This window comes from Strix uralensis, chromosome 4, assembly GCF_047716275.1.
Source record: "Strix uralensis isolate ZFMK-TIS-50842 chromosome 4, bStrUra1, whole genome shotgun sequence".
In the NCBI taxonomy this organism is placed as follows: domain Eukaryota; kingdom Metazoa; phylum Chordata; class Aves; order Strigiformes; family Strigidae; genus Strix; species Strix uralensis.
The window spans coordinates 132,160,191-132,179,226 of record NC_133975.1 but is presented as its reverse complement, the minus strand read 5'-3'; the positions used below and the strand labels follow the sequence as shown (position 1 = coordinate 132,179,226).

At 43.5% G+C, this 19,036-nt stretch overlaps 2 protein-coding genes across 10 annotated transcripts in view; one reads left to right on the top strand and one right to left on the bottom strand.

The window, feature by feature from the left end:
* The window catches only part of FANCM (FA complementation group M), a 71,887-nt gene that overhangs the window by 2,575 nt on the left and 50,276 nt on the right, over nucleotides 1-19,036 (top strand). For 7 of the 8 annotated variants that reach the window (XR_012629008.1, XR_012629009.1, XM_074869269.1 and 4 more), the window contains exons 3-4: nucleotides 572-649; nucleotides 1,344-1,502. Coding sequence is in view for 5 of the 8 variants with exons in the window: in XM_074869269.1 (XP_074725370.1) it covers nucleotides 572-649; nucleotides 1,344-1,502 (237 nt within the window). In the remaining 3 variants the exon portion in view is untranslated. Of the gene's footprint in view, nucleotides 1-571; nucleotides 650-1,343; nucleotides 1,503-19,036 lie in introns of those variants that run through there. The other variant, XM_074869273.1, reaches the window with a different exon arrangement.
* LOC141943622 (heme-binding protein 2-like) lies at nucleotides 3,413-16,216 on the bottom strand. 2 transcript variants are annotated; one of them, XR_012629007.1, is made up of 6 exons: nucleotides 15,977-16,216; nucleotides 10,446-10,537; nucleotides 9,009-9,150; nucleotides 7,513-7,696; nucleotides 6,841-7,074; nucleotides 3,413-4,233 (listed from the first exon to the last, which is right to left on the bottom strand). XR_012629007.1 is itself a non-coding variant. In XM_074869266.1 (5 exons), the coding sequence occupies exons 1-5, from the start codon at nucleotides 16,200-16,202 to the stop codon at nucleotides 6,903-6,905; spliced, it is 816 nt and encodes a 271-aa protein (XP_074725367.1). In that variant the 5' UTR covers nucleotides 16,203-16,216; the 3' UTR covers nucleotides 3,413-6,902. The 2 variants fall into 2 exon arrangements, 1 of the variants encoding a protein (XP_074725367.1); XM_074869266.1 differs by having other exon boundaries at nucleotides 3,413-7,074.

The window sequence follows — 19,036 nt, the reverse complement described above, 5'->3', positions numbered from 1 at the left end:
GACAATGAAGCAGGGAGGTGATTTGGTTATTGCTTGAATGTTCACCAGCTGTTGTACTGGTCCCAGTTTTGCTCTTGGAGAGGGTTGTAGAATGGGAACATGGCGAGTCTGAGGAGTATTCACCCATTTTACCAATGGCTAGTGCAGGATTTCCAAGTGAGACTTGACTGAATGCTGGTTGTCATGGTGGTTGTCATCTAATCTCTGTTCAGGTTTCATGGGACTAATCATCCACGATTTACTCTTTTTAGAGTGGTTCTTCAAACTTTTTGGCAGCTCGCTTGAGTTAGTGTGCTGTTAATCTTTTGTTAAATCAAGTGAAAAATAATTTTGGAATTTACCAAGGTTGTTCTGCTGAATAGGGCTGGGGTAATACACTTAATCAAGATTAAGTGTTTTTGGATAAAATAGTTATAAACTGAATGCTTCCTGGTTCCCATTTGATTTTAGGTATACTCTTTTTAGAATATTTTGTTAAGCTCTTTCCATTTAGTGTATGTTTTCATCAATACAGTTTGTATAAGCAAATAATCTCCTTTCAGGATATTAATGGAAACTTTCCTGTTCTCAGGTTGTAAGGGAACTAAGCAAATACACAAATCAGTTTCGGATCTTGGCCCTAAGTGCCACACCAGGCAGTGATACAAAGGTGAGTCAAATCTACTTGCATGGTTGGAATGATGAAGTTTCAGTAGCAGCTGTGTTTAATACTGTTCGATACACTTTGAACACCGTGGAGGATACTGGAGTCTGTTAGATTTGCGCATAAAAAGCGAATCTCTTCACAGTCCATTAGTTGTTGAGGGTTTGTCTTTTTCATGCTGTAGTCTTTGTAATATTTATTTCCCAACATTTCTAAAAGGAAAAAATACCTTTTAGTTTTTGGGAATACAAACCTACTTGAACCAGAAAGAATATACTCCCAATGCGAAATGGCTTTCATATTCTGTTTGGTGTGGTGTACTGTGTAAATATAAGTAAGGCTTTGGTTTTTAGTCTAAGGCAGATGGCCGCCCCGGTTCAGTTTAAGCTCATAGCTTCAGGTTACGTCTCATCAGGTATTTCATGGTGCACCTGAAGCCAAAGGAGAGTTCTGTCCCTCTAGCCCTCCTGCATTTGCACGCTGTCTGCATTCACGAGCTTGCCATACTGCCTCTTTGTGTACTACTTGAGATCTTTTGGTGGAGAGTCTTTCCTTTTTCATCTGTAGCTAGTCAGTACCTTTTCCTTACAATTATATTCAAGGCCTGCTAAAATATGGAAATAACCGCTTTCATGCGATACTGACTTGCACTGTTGGAGTGTTAACAAATACATTATTTTTTTTTTTGGTGGCTTCTCAGGCTGTGCAGCAAGTTATTTCCAACTTACTCATTGCCCAGATAGAGCTATGTGCTGAAGATTCTCCAGAAATTCAGCCTTATTCTCATGAGCGACAAGTGGAAAAAATTGTTGTTCCACTTGGTGAAGAACTGGTGGAAATCCAGAATGCTTACATCCGGGTGAGTTGTTGTGTTTCTTTATCATTAAACAGACAGTGTCACTAAATACATCATCTCCCTCCCTATTGTAACATTTCTGTCTACGCTGGCAATAACTTATAAAGGTAACACTTCCCTATGAAATTAACTTTGCCTTTGAGTATAAGGCAAAGAAAAAACATGGTTTCAACTACACCAGCTGCTGTTTCACTTTGCACCAATGATAACCTGTTACCTTGCAATAACTTAAAAAGCTCTGGTGGAAAACTTACAATTTGATTAGTTTTCTCATCCTCTTTCAGGAGTCCTTGTAAAATTGACATGAGACCTAAACTGGGGGTTTCTTAATTTGGCTGAATTGAGTAGTATTCCGATGTTGAGAATGGCCACGCTTGTGTTGTCCAGGTTATTGCCAGCCTTAAACTGTATATGGGCTGAAACATTGTCTCTAATTAAGAATATTCTCTAGAGCTTTAAGTCATCTGTAAGTGTACTTAGTTCTCCTTGGGTTTTTTGTTTGTTTGAGTTTTATTATTGTTTATTTTTCTCTTGAGAGCTCTTTTCTCTTTTACCAGGAGGTAATGCCCAAATACAGGACGGGCTAGCAGGGGTATTACATCAACTGTTAGCCAGTCGATGATGACTTAAGGGTCTGTGTCTCCTCAGTAAGGTACTAGCAGACAAATGGTATTACATAAGATACCACTCTGAGAAGTTCAAAATGTGTGTTCTTTTTTTAGTAACAAACATTAAAAAAATGGGATTAAGTTAGTATCAGACTGTTGACCTTAGAGTATGTTTTTGGTTAAAGTTTAATGATTTCGGTGCAGTTATGTGAAGACCATTGGAAGGCAAACTTCATTCATATTCTAGATTGAATTAGATCAGCTGTTTTCCAACCAGTAACCTGAGAGTGTATTTAATTGAGGAAGTTCTGCTGATAAGATAGCAACAAGTTTAAAGGTAGTTTTGCGTCACTGCAGGTGCCTCTGAACGCTCGTGTTGAGTGCGGGGATTCCATTTGAGGTGTTTCACTGGAGATTTCGGCTGAAATCGGCACGTAGGTTTGGCTAATCTGGTGTAATTGAGGAGTATAGACAAACCTTGGCTAAATTTTCACTGTGGCTTCAGTGGTTTCTGTTTCCTTTCTTTGATCTGGTATTTGCTGATGCTTTACTTAGGAAATAGGGCTTGTAACAACACAGGGTGAAGGGGTGGTGCCTTGCCTGTTCCCCTGTTCCTGGGCACACCAAGCCTTAGTCTTAGACCCCAGCACTTCCAAAAGGGGCTCAGTTCCTGCAGAGGTGTTTGTGTGGTTGTGCATTTTTCTGCAGCACAGCGACAGGACGGTCCTCGGCTGTGCCCTGAAGTTCAGTTCCACCCTTTACCATGCTCCTGCGTTTTGGCTCCTGTGCAGTTTGAGTCAGGATGCAACGTGAGTGCAGGCACAGAAGCAACAAGTACCTGTTGCGTTAGCCTTGTCTCTTGCCAAAAGAATCAGCTGTGAAGTATGTTCGGAATGGCTTCAGGATTTAGGAGAAAACTCACTGCTGCTCCGCTGTTTGATTCTGACACCAGTCCTGCCCCAGTCTGTGCTCCAGTAGGAACTGGGGAGGCTGTGCTGGACGCTTGACTAGAGGGGGACTGCAGAGGGCTCCTGCAGCCAGGAGCAGGGAGGTGGCTGGCAGACCTGCTGGCCGCAGCATGTAGACACACAGCTCCAAATGTGCATGTTTATATCAAAGAATGTATGGGTTTTTGAAAGTTATTTAAGTTTTTGGGGTCTTAGAGCGACCTTTTCAAATTTGGGGCTTAAATGGCTTTTGTAAAATCAGAATAGCAGCTTGGGACTTCTGCTGTTCCCGTTCAAAGGAAAGATAGCAAAAGGACTTGTATGCTACAGAAATGAAAGCCCGGTGTACTCTGCACAATAAAATCATTATCTTTAATTTTGACACACCATGACAGTAAACAAGACAACAATTCAGTGAAAATGAAGAACAGTGTAAAACAGCACAACACAACAATGCCAGAAAAATTACATTTATATTTGTATACATACAGTAAGCAAGGCCCTGAGTATCACAATAGCTGGAATAAACTTATTAGGCACTAATGCTTGTTTGAAAAATACACAGTATGCGGGACAACATTTATCTGTTAAGGCTACATCATTTAATCTTCTGAAAATATGGGTGAATTCTGTTTTATTATCTCCTTTGAATAGTGGAAATCTAAGAGCTTCAAATTAAAAATGAATATCCATTAATGGCTTCCAAAGTAGAGCCACGGGTGGATAATAAAACACCTGTTCTGGTAACAAGTAATCATGCTTGACATGATGTTTTCAAACTCTCTCAGGTGATGTTATTCAGTAATTGTAATGTTTCCTTGGCATTTGGTGGTGTACCTGTTAAGTAAACTTTATGGTGTGTCAGCGAAAAAACACAATTCTTTGTGCCGGTGCTTGTGAGGGCCAGTTACATGAGTTGGTGCAGTGTTCCACTGCCATAAAGTGTATCTTCAAACGTGAGATTAATTGGTCCTCAGCTGCAGAAGCTGTCTAACCTAAGTCCAAATAAATACTATCCTGGAATTCACAGCTTTACATAAAACAACACTGAACACTTTGCTGCGGTTAGGATATCAGCACATTCAGATAAATACCTTATTTTTATATTTCAGCAACAAGAATGTTTCTATAACATACCCACAAGTAGCTGAGTCACAGAAGTATTTAGGTGAAGATTTCCTATGGAAAGAGACATAAGATACAGCAAATGCTTTTTGCAATAGACGTTTAAAATATGTACAAACTGGTACTTTATGGTGAGAGGATTTAACTATTTCCAGTAGACGTTTGGCATTCGTTGTGCCAAAGCATTAAAATAATTTCTATAACTGGCAAAAGCAATCAAATTGCAGAAGCATCTTTAATTTGCCATAAAATCTTGTCAAATGTGAAACATGTTTTTACTTGCTCTTAGAAAAATTGGGGAGGGGGGCGTGAGGGCAAAAAACCCCCTGTTATTTAATGCTTCCCTGGGCTCTCTGCTCAACTCAGTTTTTAAAAACTTTTTATTGTTTTCCATTAATTTGTTAACTTTCACTTTAATACTGGCTGGCATTGCCAAACAGTTTGAGGAAATGTTAAAGAAAAGCAAAATAAATAAAAATCAAACAGGAAACAATTCAACATATTGAAAGGGAAATCTGGTTTTTTTTATTTGCCCCTCCCAAGCTATGATCCTGTATCTTGAACAAATTGAGAGGAATAAAAGACATGACAGGTACCTTCATCGTCTCGTTCTGTTAAGTAAGAAATACTTTGATGTGCATTTAAAGTGGCACATCAAAGCGGTTCTGAGTCATAGCCACAACTGGCACAAGCATTTGTGCTGTCACCTGGCAAGCCAGATTTGATTGCTTTCTGGTTGGGATAAGAAGATCCCAAACCCAGAGTCTTTTCAGAGATTTCCCCGCCTCGGTTTAGCATGCAGTGAGTTTGTAGCAGTACAGATCTCTGTGCTGGACTAGGGCCGGGTGTCTGAACAGCCAGGATAGCAGACATTCAGAAGAGAGTGAGGACTGCTTTTTTGGTTTTTATCTCCCCACAAAGACTGTCAGTTTGTTTGTGTTAAAACGAAGGCTTTTCTGTCTGTCTTTTTCTTTTCTTTTTGCTTTCCTCCTTTTCCTTGCCATTCCCTGAGGCATCCCTGGGGGCAGTGGCCACCAGAAGCCACCTCGGTCCTGGTCAAGGACGGTCAGCGGACCACTCCCTGGTCCTGCTGCTCAGCCAGAGGTTTGAGATTAGGCATAAAGTCAGTTCTGGGCAGCAGAGAGCCTTGTGGAACCAGGAGTTCCTGAGACCTGTACCTCTGTTCCGAAGGACTACACCTTGTTTGGCAATTTCCTGTAAGCCAGCAGACCCTGGCTCTGGCTGCCGTTTGCTGCGTTGTAACCGAGTGACACAAAAGCTCTATTTAAAGCCTAAATCCTGTAATCAGTAAGTAATGCCGGTGATGTACTTCATGACATTTTATGTAAAAAGACATTTACTTCTGTTAAGTATTAAACTCGACTATCGTATCTGTAAGGGGAGACGTTAAGAAGGGATTTCTGGGAGCAGAACTGTTTGCTACCCCGATTCTAAAGTGCAGGAGGTGCTCTTTAACTGTAGGAAACAGCGGAGCGCGAACGCTGCCTTCAGACCTTCTGAGGTGTGCGGAGCTAGGGGAGCTTGGGGCTCAGTCACAGCGTGCTAGACTAGCAGTTGTCTGCTTGAAGAATTACCATATAGATGAAGGGTAAAAGAAACAAGCTGCAACATGGAAAGTTAGCTATGAGGAAGGAAAATTCTCACAGTGAGGGTGGTCAGATAGCGGAACAGGGCCCAGAGGGGTTACGGGCTCCTCATCCCTGGAGATGCTCGAAATCCAACTGTGTGAGGCCCTGAGCAGCCTGGACCAGGTGACTGCCAGAGGTCACTTCTAGCTGAAATTTTTCCTGTGGTTCTGTGAAATATTTGTATCATTTATAACATTAATAATGTGGTACTGCCAGAAGAGCGTAAAAAGTACTGAACAAAGTACTCGCTTCAGCTCCAGTGTTTTAACATTCAGCACAGTTGTAAGAAGAAAGTGTTCAGAAAACTGAAGAGTTAAAAATAACCACTTTCTATTTCAGAATGCCAGATATGGTCATGGGGTTACTATGAGTGTGTCAGGTAACCTGTGACCTTTGCTGTCAAAACTTTAATGAGCATTAGGACTGTTCTGCTGCCTTGGTCTCTTCTCAAGGCTAAAAGTACTTTGGCTGGATGCTTTTTGAGGTAAGCATTAAGAATCTCTGCTCCACAGATGATGACATTAAAAGCAGTCAGCGCTGGCTGGCTCTTACTCCCTGGTTTAATCCTAGTGGTCTAAATCTGGTAGTTCTCTTCAGACATTAAGAGGTGAACATTTTTTTTGTGAAGCGCAGCCTGTGTGTGTGAGGTGGCTGTAAGGGGTGTCCCACCATCCGGTGGCTGCTGCAGCACTGGGTGCCCAGAGCAGCCGGCGCGGGGGCTCCGGGATCTCCCCTAGGACTGTCCCAAGCCACAAGCGGTCTAGAGGCGCTAAGAAGCGGACGAGGAGAGAGGTCTCTGTCTCCCTTATCTTGTAAAAAAAGGTGAACTAACTTTTAAAGTGCTAAAAATCTCCATAAAAACTGTGTAAAAACTGTAAAAGCTGACATAGGAAACTGTATGTTTCCAGTGTTAGCTCTGGTTATTCCGTTGGAGTGATTGCCTTGCTAAACTGGCTAAAAGCCACATTTCTAAAATCTTTGAGGGTTTGACATCTAGTCTCGCGTGATTCACCTGTAAGATTCTGCCAGCAAATCAGAATGATCCCAGTGAGGGATGGCATCAGAGGTGGGAGGCTATGGCCTCTGAAGGAACCATATCTCGTTGTGTCGGTTGGCAGCAGCTGGATTTGTATATCCCGCGATGATGAACGTATCCTGCAAACACAACTCGGGACTCTCCAGGATTTCCGCCAACAGGTTTATTTCTCTCATTATAGAGTCTTCATTGGTGATTCCTCTGAAGCTCCTGTAACAGTCAACTTCGTATCAAGTTCTTTTTAAAATCCATGGGTTTTTTTCCAGAGTCTAGAAATGCTTCCTTCTAAATTATTTAGTCAAGTTTCACAAATGATACGACCTGACGGTGATTGATCTCAAACAGATAACGGGTTTTTCTTAGAATTTGCAGTGTTACGTCAGATGCTTTGTTCCCGGCTACACCTTAATCTGTGTTTTGAAATGCTTGTATGTCACATGTACAGATGCATCATTTTACCAAGTACATTGGTAACCATTATTTCCTGAATACCCCAGTTTCCTAAAGCAGGCTGCTTTAACACTTACTGAAAATCAAGTTTTACTGTTTGTCAGCTTTTAGAACTTGATTTAGAAGGTGTAACATGCCCAAATTGAAAACTGCCTCTTTTTACCATTTTTACTAGAACAAAATTAAAATGTTTCTTACCTGCTATAAACAATAGTAGAAGGCCACTCTTCAATGATTATGTCGGAGTCAAAAGGATGGGGCGGCTCGTCCTGCAGCACTTCGGGCAGGTAGTACGCTACTGTCACTGACGGCGTCATCTCCGACTGAGACTCGTTTGTATGGACTATGGTCACGATGGGGATTGTTATCCCCAAGTACAGTCCTGAGGAGGGAGACACGCGTGACTTTTAGAACGTACCAGAGGAGGTCTGCATACCGTGCTTGACTTCTGAACTCATATAAAGTGACTGAAGAATTTCTGAGTAATATAAAAAGACTGCCAGAGCAGAAAGAGTTTCACTACTAAAAGGAATTCAGTAGGATGCTTTAGAAAATGGAGTTGTGTACTCCAAGTGGAAGTAGCATTTTATTATCCCTTGTAGTTTGTGTGTGTATGTATCTCTAAAACCTACACGTGCAAATATGTGTGCGTGTATGTCTACAGTGTGGTGTTTGATGAGCTCTCCCATCTTCATGTAGGGCAAGGAGTTTGTCTTAACTTCTTTCCCCCTCTTAAGAGGGAAGTGTTTATCTTGTAAACCGACCTTGTGTCACGTTTAAATGTTTGCAAGCGAACAATCAGGCAAGACAAGGGGGCTGCACTGTGAATTCATTTAGGACTTGCTGTTATCAAACATGCTGCTGTGTTTTGGCAGGGCTATAGGAAAAGGTTGTGATTTTGACTGTGCAGGTAGCAGCGATGACTGGGAGGGGGAACTTTGGTTCTGTACACAGTTCAAAAACAAAACAGCACTGTTCTGGAGCCAAAATTACGTTTAAACCGTGTTAAAGTGCTAAAAGAATGGGGAGAGCAGGGAAAATACCTGATTAAGGAAAAGCTTTTGTGAACAGTGTTTTCCGTCTCTTGGAAAGAAAATTAAGGGTTGACTTGATTACAACGCATGTATTATTACAGAACAAAACACTGGGCACTGCAATACTTTTTAATCAACTGGAGAATGAAAAAAATGAGAGCAGGTGGCCAGAAGTTGAAACTGGATTAAATTGGATTGGAAACTAGGTGCATATTTTTCATGCAGGCAAAGCTATCAAGGACACGGTGGACTTGCCCTTGTTTTAAAATACTTGAGTTAAAACTGGATTATCTTTCTAGAAAATATGCTTCCACCACACAAATTTTTCAGTACTGCTGTGAAAACTAAACCACTCAAATTCTGTAGCAAAAGCCTCATTTATAGCTATAAAAATAGCCAGTGCCAATTCCCAGGCAGTTGTGGTGGTCACAATGCCCTGGAGACAGTGGTGGCTTCCCGCAGAGGTTCTCTTCAAGTGTGCATGCAGAGGGAGCAGCATTTTGGTTTGGACTCTGCTGGAGAGGCTGGATTACAGGAAAATGTCCCTATAGACAGGGTGGAGCATTTGGAAACAGCTGATCTAAGTATCTCCCCAGGTGGGAGGAGCTACTGCGGAAATATAATGTTTTAACTTTAATGTAGAATTGTGGTACCAATTACCTGAGGAATTCTGCTCACAAATGTACCTCATAAGCTTCATGAATCCAAGGCATATGCTCTGTTCATACTGTTTTTCTTTCATTTTTATACAAGCCCACTTGGCTTTTCCATACTGACGTTTTTCGTAAAGCAGATCTCCAAGCTGCAAACACAGTAAGATCAAAATTTTATATTTTAACTTAATCACCTAAAATACCTGAGCAAACAAACAAAAGCCAAACCATATTTCAGTGCTTTACTTAGAGCATCAAGAAACCAGTTTCCCTAGGTGTACGACCAGGAGAACAGCAAGCATGAGGGATGGTTTTAAGTCTTGGTGTCAGCTTTACCTTAAACACATTCTGTTTAATACTTAGTTCACCTGTGCTGCATTCCAAGGTCTGAGCTGGTATATAATAAGTAGATATCCAAACCCTGTGCAGTGTCTGCATCTTACTGGAGTACAAGAATAACTGCATCTTTTGTCATCTGTCAGTGAGATGATCTTGAAAGGAACATGTGAATTTCAGTCCTTCCTCCTGGAAATCCAGAAGGGATATGCTGCTGATCTTGGACCAAAATTTACTTCAGCAGCCTTCCAGGTAGTTCTCCTTTAAAATCAGGAACTGCCATCTTTTGGACTTGCAGTATTAAACATTTAGTTGCAGTTAACACTGGATAACCTTATTTTTATCTGTAGTTATTACAGTAGTACTGAGAAATTGCTTTCGAGCATTTAATTACAACACAAATAGTCAGGAGTCCCAAACTATTCAGATGAAATACACTCTATCAAATTGCGGTATTTATAAATTTGGGTTATATAGATCTATTTAAATGACATGTGACAAGAAATCTTCATAGATGGTTAGTAAACGTTTCCTTGCTTTGTCATATATTTAAGGTTAGGCACTTGTTTCCACGTTTCCTGAGCTGTAAACAATTTGCTGGACATCAGTTTCGATTCTTCATTAGAGGATGAGATGGTTTTGATAAGATGGGTTTGCAAATTGCTGCTTTGTTTGATAATGATCCATGATACAAAAGTATATGTTTGGTTTTAAATTCACGTATTAATCTTTTGGGTAATCTTTGCTAAGGTTTTGTTAACATGATTGTGTAAAGAAGCAAATGCATTGATTTAAATGAAGAAAATAGGCATTTTATTTCCAATGTCAAAATATGAGGGTTTTTTGTTAAAATAATTATAAAATGTCACAAAGACTCTAATTCCTGGCTGTTTTCTGACATTCCTGCTAGTTTCTACCTTAAAAAAACTCACACATGTAAAAATGGTGATAAGTTAAAAATGAAATGTAGTTATCCAGTTACAATGCTTTGCACTTACGATGTTAAAAATCCTAAATGGCTAAAATAATTTTATGAAGAAAGGTGGTTTTGGAAGCTGGGTAGGAATACTGAAAACACTGTTACAGCCTCAACCAGGGGAGGTTGTACCTTTTCTTTGCGCTGGATCAGAGTAAATGGGATGGTCTGTCTCTCCTGGGGATTGTTGTTTCTGGTCAGCTGCTGAATTGGCTCTGCCATGTCTGCAACAAAATAACACGTGTGCAATTTTAGACAGAGGCTGTGGGAAGAAGAATGCAATGTGTTTCAGTTCTTAGTTAAACTTCAGGGGACTTCGTTGCTAGTTTGCTCTTCAGTAGTTATATAAAGGTGACCTGACTTCTGTACCCTCAGGAGCACGTTTCACCCTCCCACCCCTCACATGTTGCTGTTAAACAAGCACCCACAGGGAGCTTTTGGCGGTGCAGTTTTCCATCCCTGCCCAGATGATGCTGCCAATTCCAGCGACTTCTTCGGTGCTGGATTAACGTGTATCCACATGAAGACGGGAGCCAAGCTGGCTGCTCTCGTTTGCAGGTTCACTACTACTGTGGGAGCTCCTGTCACTTCCAGAAGATGTTTTATGTCCGGTATTTAAGTCCAGTGTTTGCTGTTAGGCCTGTTTCAGTGCTGTGGCTGGCCAGGATACACGGCGGGCGCGTGCAGCCCGTGTTGTCTCTGGGAGCTATGGTGCAGCCGGGCTGTTGGCCCAGTGTCCTGGCTCGCCTGGCAGCCGCTGGTGCCCAGCTACCGTGGTGGTTCCCTGCGAGAGCCCCAGCAGGGTGCCGTGAAGCTGCTCTTCACGCCGTGGTACAGCAGTGGCACTGCCGACCTCGGGGTGCTGCCGGCTGGCTGGGGCAGGGCAAAGCACTGAAGGGGCTGTGGGAACCTGAGGTGCTGGGGCTGGAGGGGAGGAACTGACGGTGGGGTGTGGAGGGGGATCGAAGTGTGGAAGCTACAGATGAGGAAGGAGAAATGTGTCCTGTTAAAGTAAGGAAATATAAGATGAATTCCTCAATGTATCTTTCAGTGGAGAACTTAAAAAGACATGCGATTGTTTCGCAAAAAAATTAGAACATAGATTTGCGTTAACAGATTTGCTTTTTGTTGCATAGTAGTTTTATACATACGTGCTGTCAGATTAGATACAAGTACATTAGATGAAAGGTTTTATTTCTGTTTGGAAGGGGCAGAAGACTGTTGAGAGTGAATATTAACATGTTAGCAAAATTGAATAACTTATATAAAGGCGGGAGTACAGCAAAGCAAGTTTCACTGTTCTGTTTGTCAGGTCCGTTACACCTGGCAGCAGGAAGTGGAGTGGTTCAGCCTTCTCAAATAGTCACCACAAAGCATTTGTAAAGATGAAATGGAATGTGCCAACCTTCTTTGCCTAACAGGGACACCGTGTGCTTTGCATGCTGCTTGTGTTCGCCGTTGTCTGTGGTCTTGCCCTTTGGAAGAAGATGGGCTTGGAGTACGGTCTAACATGTCATTGCTTCTGGTCTGAGCTGGCACATGGTGCTGGCGGATCATTATGTGAAGGAGAGTGTTAAGAGCTGACTCCTGGTGAAGAGCTCTAAGCACCCACATGCTCGCTTACCGATACCGAGTTGGAACTGAAATGTGCTGTGACTTCTCGAATAATTCTCACATTTGGTAAGAAATTAAATGCAAACCTATCCTCTGTTTCTAGACGCAGTGACAGCAGCAATCATCCAGTCGGTATTAATCGTTACACCTCCCAGCCGAGCTCAAAGAGAGAGAAGCAGCAAATATATTATACCTGCCTATATAATACTAACATATTCTAGTACTTCTGTGCTCCTGTCACTTAAATGTGGTTGGATTAGGTGTATTTGCAACCGTGGTTGCCTTTGATGCCAGTTCGAGCTGCAGTTCGTAAATAACTTCTGCTTAGAAGTTGATCCCGAACAGACAGGCTTGGCAACTCGGACTATAAGGTTGGTCTTTGGAACAGAAAGCCTCTCTTCCAAAAGAGTTAGTCCCCAGCCTTTCAAAGCTGAAGTAATACAGACATTTCTGAACTTTAGTAGAGGATTAGAAACTTAAATTTTATGTAGAGTGTTTGAAAGTCTGGATGTGAATTTCTGCCATACTACCTCATGGTATGTATCAGACCTGCGTGACGAGGACTAACGTTTCAGCTGGAGTAAGAGCCCTTCTCTTGGGTGTTTTAAGTGCCTCAGTATCTTAACTGGAAAAGGCAGGATGATGGGGGAAGAGAGTATTGTTCATGTCTCAGAGAAGAGGAGAATTAAGATGCAGGAGAATTCACATGGCCTAGGTTACCTGGAAAATCTGTAGCTGAGCTGGGAATCAAACCTACATCTCCTGGCAGCCAGTGCAGGGGTTTGAGCTTTAAGACTATTTGGAATAGTCAAGATCCTTTTAATAAAGGGCAGAAAGCTAGACTTCAGTTCATTTTAAACATTTTTTTTTTTTTTTACATGTCATTAGGAAACACTTAATGTAAGTAATAACTGACATGTAAAGTCAATGTCTTTGGAGGCTGAGAGAAAAATAAATGTAGATTAGACTTCAGCACTGAATTTTCCACAGAGTATTCAAGAATCAGGAAACGTTTTATGACTAGAAAAGTTAACTCTATTTTTAATTCCTTTGTTGATGAATGTGGGTTTTTTTCTTTTTTTCCTTCTATATTAATGCACAGGATAGGGATTACAACTAATTAAAATCCTTTCAGGAGCTTTAGTCTTCAGTGTGTGAATCCATGCCCATATGACAATATAACATTTGGGTTATAAATATTTTAACCTGCATGATGCTTAAGGTGATACTGCCCTAAAGCAAGTGAGTTGCTTGATTTACATGTCATCTGTCCAAGCCTACAAACCTAAATGCTGGTGTGACAGGACAGGGCAAGATGAGTTGTAGCAGTAGAGGGAGGTAGGTAAGGGCTTGGCTTAATTGCATTTCAAAATTGCAATTACAGTTGGTATTATAGGTAGGTATTGTGGAAGAGGCGAATCTTTACAAGGGGATTTATACAGCTAAGGCACATTTGACAAGACTTGTTAGGAACATTATTGAAATTGTTGCATGTCTTAATTTATGTCTGACCGGAGCTGCTGGTGGTGTCACGGAAATGGGGTGTACTCATCAGCTGCACCCTTAAATAACGTTCACGCACACAGAGGAGTAGAGGAGATGGCCTGCGTGGTGCTGGCAGCCAGAACTCTCCTGCTGAAAAGCCCCTGGGCCTGAGGGATGGGGCAGCAGCTCTGGGAGGTGTCTGCGGGCCTGGGGCTGGTGTCAGCGGGGGCTCCACAGCCCTTCGGTGGCAGAGGTTGGGCTGCCAGCGGCCTCGCTGCCGCCACGGGAGGTGACCCCCGCGGGGGAGGTACACTGGCACTGCTGGGAAACCACTGGCGATTCGGACCTAAAGTCCGATCTGGAGCTGGGGTCTGTGAGCTCGGAGCGTGCTGCTCGTACGCCGGTTATCTCTAGACAACTTTGTGGTTTAGCAAGTAGATGGTTTTGATGGATGGCAGCTTCCCTGAGCTTGCTTGGGAATGAATGTTCTTACATGGAAATTAGAATTGAGAAATTTAAAAGTACTGCTGTAGCATGTTTCCTGCTTCTACTGGGAGTAGATAAAATGGGAGTTTTCAAGCCAAGTAGGTTAGATTATACCTTTCTTCACCTTTAATTTACCTTTTTGTTGCAAGGTTTGGCATAGCTCAGTCAGACTATAGGATTAAGATCTTCTTAACAGTGATAATTACATGGCTGGCATATCAGTTTATCTGTTGTTCGCATCTAGCAAAATCTTAGATTTTTTTTTTAGAATGCTTATAGTCCTCCTGTTAAACTTAAAAGGTGCTAAACAAAAACTACAGAGTAAGTCATCTTTTTGAAAGGATTACTGTCACCATAAAACAGGTGTCAAAGCTTGTGGCATGCAGAACTTTTGATGGGAGGGAGGGTAGTGTTCCTATCTTTCAGACTTTACCACTTGACTACAGGAAATCCTCATTCTGTTGTTGAGGTCTTGAGTGCTCTGTCGGCCAAGTAAAGGTCTTGTATTTTCTTACATCGTGGCCGCAGTGACAGCAGCCGCCTGGGTGCGGCACCTGAGTCAGGAGGGGCCACCTGCTCCCTACGGACAGGGGAAACCAGCCTGGGAAACTCTTGGGCTGTTCTAGTTGAGATGCAGTCCGCTCCTGATGTACAGCCCTTGACAGTGTCCAAAGAAAAAACTACTATTTAGATTCTTGTAACATTTGCTTAGGGTTTATAAAGTAAACCTTTTATAATACAGTAACTAAAATGTGGTAAAATACTACTTTGGACATATTTCCTAGACTTGGTTACCCACTTAATAAATCTTAGCAATTTCAGTGCCTTGTTTCACCTTGTATCAGAATACCAGGTAATTCTGTGGGAAGGAATCTTGTTCAAAGAGCGATGTGGCATCCCTGCTCATGCCTTGCATGTTAAATAGGAGCCCCGCTCTGCTCCCTCGTGCCCCCGCGCCCCCAGAATTGATGTGCTGATGACAGACGCAAACCACAGTAAGGGGGGACAGGTAGGGGGGGCAGCGAGACCCAGGCAAGCCCGAGGCCTCTGCTCAGGCTCCCCTTGCCCTTCTACTGCCTGACAGGGCGTTAATTTTCATTGTTAAAGCATTAGAAAGAGAAGATGAGACTTGTAGGTGCGGCTTGAAAGGGAGGTTGTACCCTCTTTGCTGTGTTGGAGTATAGAAAAGGTCTTTAAATAAGTCGTTTCACTTTGGTAGTGTCTAGTGCAGTCTGTTCAAGGCTTTGCTGCCTCCCGGCCTCTCAGAGGTGATTTATCTGACAGCAGAGATGCCAAAGATCAGTCTGTGCTTCTCTAGGCGGGGCAGTGCAGATGAGTTAGAGTTTGAGGGAGCTAAGTTGCAGTTACTCTCTGCTGCTTGCTGGGAGTTATCTTCCTTGTTACAGCCTTTCAGACTCTTCAGTCTTTCTTAAAATTGAAAATAACCAATTTCTTAATAAGATAAGCCTGGAGGCTCACTGTCAAAGGGCAGAGTTGATCCTTTTACTTGTTTACCCTGCGCCATCTTTCACTTCAACCATCTTTCTCAAAGGACTGAGCTTTTGGGCAGGTGCAGGAGCTATTCTTGAGAACGCTTTTGCAGGTGGTCAATTTAATATTTAATTTAAGACTGAAAACTCACCCCAGTGCTTTTTAGTATAAATAGGTCAATCCACTGCTACTGCAGCCGCTTCTCTAAGTTAGAAAACCTCTGAGCAGCCCTGCGCAAAGCTTTACCTCAGGCTTAGAGTTGCCAGGCTCGTCCTTCCCGGCGCTGCCCTGTGGGTGGGGGGGCCATGAGGGGGGCTCTGGGAGACAGTGGGGGGGCCACTCCCAGGACAGGGTTCCCTGCGCTCTCTGGGGGAGGTTTGCAGGTTTCCCGCTGGGGAACCTGTCACCAGCCGCGGGGAAGCCCGCGGAGCTGCCGGGGTTGGGGAGGGGAGGGAGGGGAGAACGACACCCCGCAGCTGAGGGTCAGACATCAGCGCGGGGCGGGGGGGGGGTGGCGGCGCTGGCCGGTAAAGCTCCGGCTCGCCGCCGGGCTAATCCCCGCCTAAAGGCTCGCGGGCGGCTCTTACCCCGGGGCACGTCCACCTGGTGGCCCCTGCCCACGCTCTGCCAGTAGCTCAGCAGCCGCTCCTGCTCCTCGTCCTCCATGCGCTCGGCCTCCTCCTCCAGGCTGCTGCCCTGGCTGTGGTACGCCGAGTCGGGGCTCTCCTCCGCCAGCCCGTCCAGGTCCTCCAGCGTGATCATGGCCGGCGCGCTCGGCTCCGCGCCGCTCATCCGGCACCCGCCGGTCTCCATCGCGCCGGGCTGAGCCTGAGCCGGGCTGGGTGCGCTGCCTCCGCCGCGCCGCCTTATGAAGGGGTGTGAGGGCGCGGGGGGGCGGCCCCCGCCTCTGCCCGCCCCGGGGTAGGGCTGGCGGGGAGGTGGCAGGGGCAGTCCTGCTGCCGGTGGTGCGGGATCCAAGCTGCATAGATCCTGGAGAAATTCGTGTTCCGCAGGCTTTTTCCGTATTAACTCACTCTCTCTTTCCTAGCTGCTCTCTTCGACATCTTTCTCCCCCGCTGCCCTTCACGTCCTGCTAGTCCTTCTTTACTGAGACTTTATTTTAATATTTTCAAACCATGCTTGAAAGTCGGATCTTTCATTTTATTCAGGAGCGTCTGCGAGGTCATCCCAAGCTGGCTCCAGTTAGGAGTGCAAAACCTGTGGGTCATTTTCTCATCAAAAGTCCAGCTTTGGAAGTTGACAGCTGTGTAATTTTGCCATTGCTGAGTCAAGCCTCCATGAGAAAGAGGTAGATGAGCAGACCTCTTACAGGGATGGCTATGACAATTAAAGCAGGGTCTGAATTTGAATCAGGGGTCTGCATGGAGCATGCAGTTCTATTTGCAGTTGCCTTTCATTCTGACTTTAATGTGAACTAAGCGTTGTGGTCCTTTTCGCACAGGCAAGAAAGGGGAACCTCTGGGCTTTTAGAATTTTAGAATAACAGGAGGGGAAAATAGCGCTCTCCTGTACACTGTTGAGATGCTTGCAGGAGGAGACCAAAGGTTGGGGATGTAACTGTTGACTCTGTGATGTGATGCTTAATCTTCCCTCTCCTCTTTTTTTCATTTTTCGGATCAGTATCTTTGTCCCGGGCTCAGCTTTGGTTATCTTACCCCAGGGGCTGATCTTGGTGTGGCAATGAAGTATTAATTCCCTTAGAAGCCAGGGACTTCCAGTTCTGACCCTACAGACTGAAATCCTGCTGTTCCTATAAAGTGTTTCCTCTGTCAGCCAGAGCTGCCCAGCCAAGGCAGCTGTTTCTTGGAGAATTTGCAAATGGAGGAACAACTGCCAGTGGGCATGTCCTGAGAGAGCGGGTCTTTCCTGGTGATTTCATAGCACGTGGGGCTTTTTGCGGAAAAGCGGAGGGCCCTGTTTGTGGTAAGTGTGGGAGGGTGTTTGGCCCCTCCGCTGCGGGCAGTGTGTCAGCACCACACACTCTTCTCTGAGCTGAAACTTACTGGGAAGGCAAATCCCTGACAAACACTGGAGATGATGCTTGTTTAAGCGTTTGGTTGTCTGATGATTTTGATTTCATGGGCAACTACCTGGTGTAGGGAATCGCAAGATTCACTGAAAATGCCCTGCAGTGGACGGTCTTTTTTGGCAGTTCCCAGCTTTTCCTCGCAAAGGTACTGTTGAACTTTCTTTGTGGGGCAGCTCCGTTGCTGCAGGTAGGTACTTTGAACTAGGGCACGGTGGAAATCGATCCACATCACAGGTCATGGCTTAAATTACATTTTAGTGCAGTGCAAACACTGGCTGCAGTTTTAAGGGTAAGGAATTTTCCACGTAATTTTGGAAGTTGGGTTATTACTACCGAGTGAGGGCATCCTGGTGCTTGAAGATTTCTTCCAGGAAACCCTTATGCTTGAGAAGAGCTGACTGTCTGAGGCAATGTGTAGAGGCTCTTCCTCTGCCTATCCTGCAGAAATAATTCTGACATGTTCTCACAGAAAACAGTCCCAACACTTTTGTTCAAGCCTTAATTACAAGAATAAATACTTGCTTAAATTAACTGATTTCTGTTTAGAGGATTGCTAAGTATTGTTGCTGGAGACGGAGAAGAAAAAACCCAACAGAAAAATTGTCTAAAATCACAACCAAATTTCTCCATTTGTGAGAAAATCCACTGAGTATTGACTGGGTACCTATGAGAAAGGCTGGTAGGAGTTTAAGATCCTATTTTAAAGCTCCACCTGCACAGATCACTGCGTGTGTATTTGATTTGGTTTTAGTTTGTGATGTGCTTAGTAATTATGTACAGAGGGCTCCATCTGACAGAGTACTGAAGAGGTCTGTGTCTAGACGCTGCTGTCAGCTCAGATAATAGAGGAACTGATTGTTACTGGAGGTGAACAAAGCTGATTTTTGTTGTATTTGGCTTTTTTTCCCCCCAACTTTTAACGTTGTGTGTGACTGCTGGCTAATAAATAGTCATTCTTGAGATAATACAGTTTTGGTAGTGCTGTATTCTTGGTGCTTTCCTGGCAGGTTACATGTCTGAATATAAGAGGAAAACAAATATTCATTCTTGCAAATTGAGGATATGAAACATCCTCAGTAGGATGCTTCTTTCTGTCCTGTGGCAAAGTGATGCTGTTCAGTAAGGGTAAATTCAGATTGATATAGAAAAGCCACCTGTTTCTTATAAATTCTTAAGTAAAAGAGTAAAAAACTTCTCAGTGAAATGAGTTGAAAAGTAAAAACTGTAGGCTGCCTTTTTTTTTTTTTTTTTGGTAACTTTTAAGAAATGAAAAATACTGTAATAGGAGAAAACCTAGATGTTAGAAGAGGACCAACTATGGTATCTTTTTGGTGAAAACCAGCTTCCAGGGAAGATGTTCAGTGTTCAGTGCGTAACGGATCCCTGGGGGGTGGGAAGACTGTGAAGTGCCTGAATGAGTTAATATGAACTTGCAACAAAACTTTCAGAGGCACCAGGATCATTACTAGGTTGATCAGTATTGGTTTTGGAGAATTATAAGAGCAGCTTAAAAACACTGTACCCTGCTGTGTCCCTGTTGCTTTATTTTCATTATTGGAAAGGTAACAAAATGTCAGTAGAAAGCTTACATAAAATA

Excerpts from the sequence above, each read along its gene's own strand:
- LOC141943622 (XM_074869266.1), bottom strand. The coding sequence starts at position 16,202 with ATGGAGACCGGCGGGTGCCGGATGAGCGGCGCGGAGCCGAGCGCGCCG. Across the intron at positions 9,151-10,445 it reads TGATCCAGCGCAAAGAAAAG|CTTGGAGATCTGCTTTACGA; the intron begins GTACAACCTCCC and ends CTGTGTTTGCAG. Across the intron at positions 7,075-7,512 it reads TCTACTATTGTTTATAGCAG|GAGCTTCAGAGGAATCACCA; the intron begins GTAAGAAACATT and ends TGACTGTTACAG.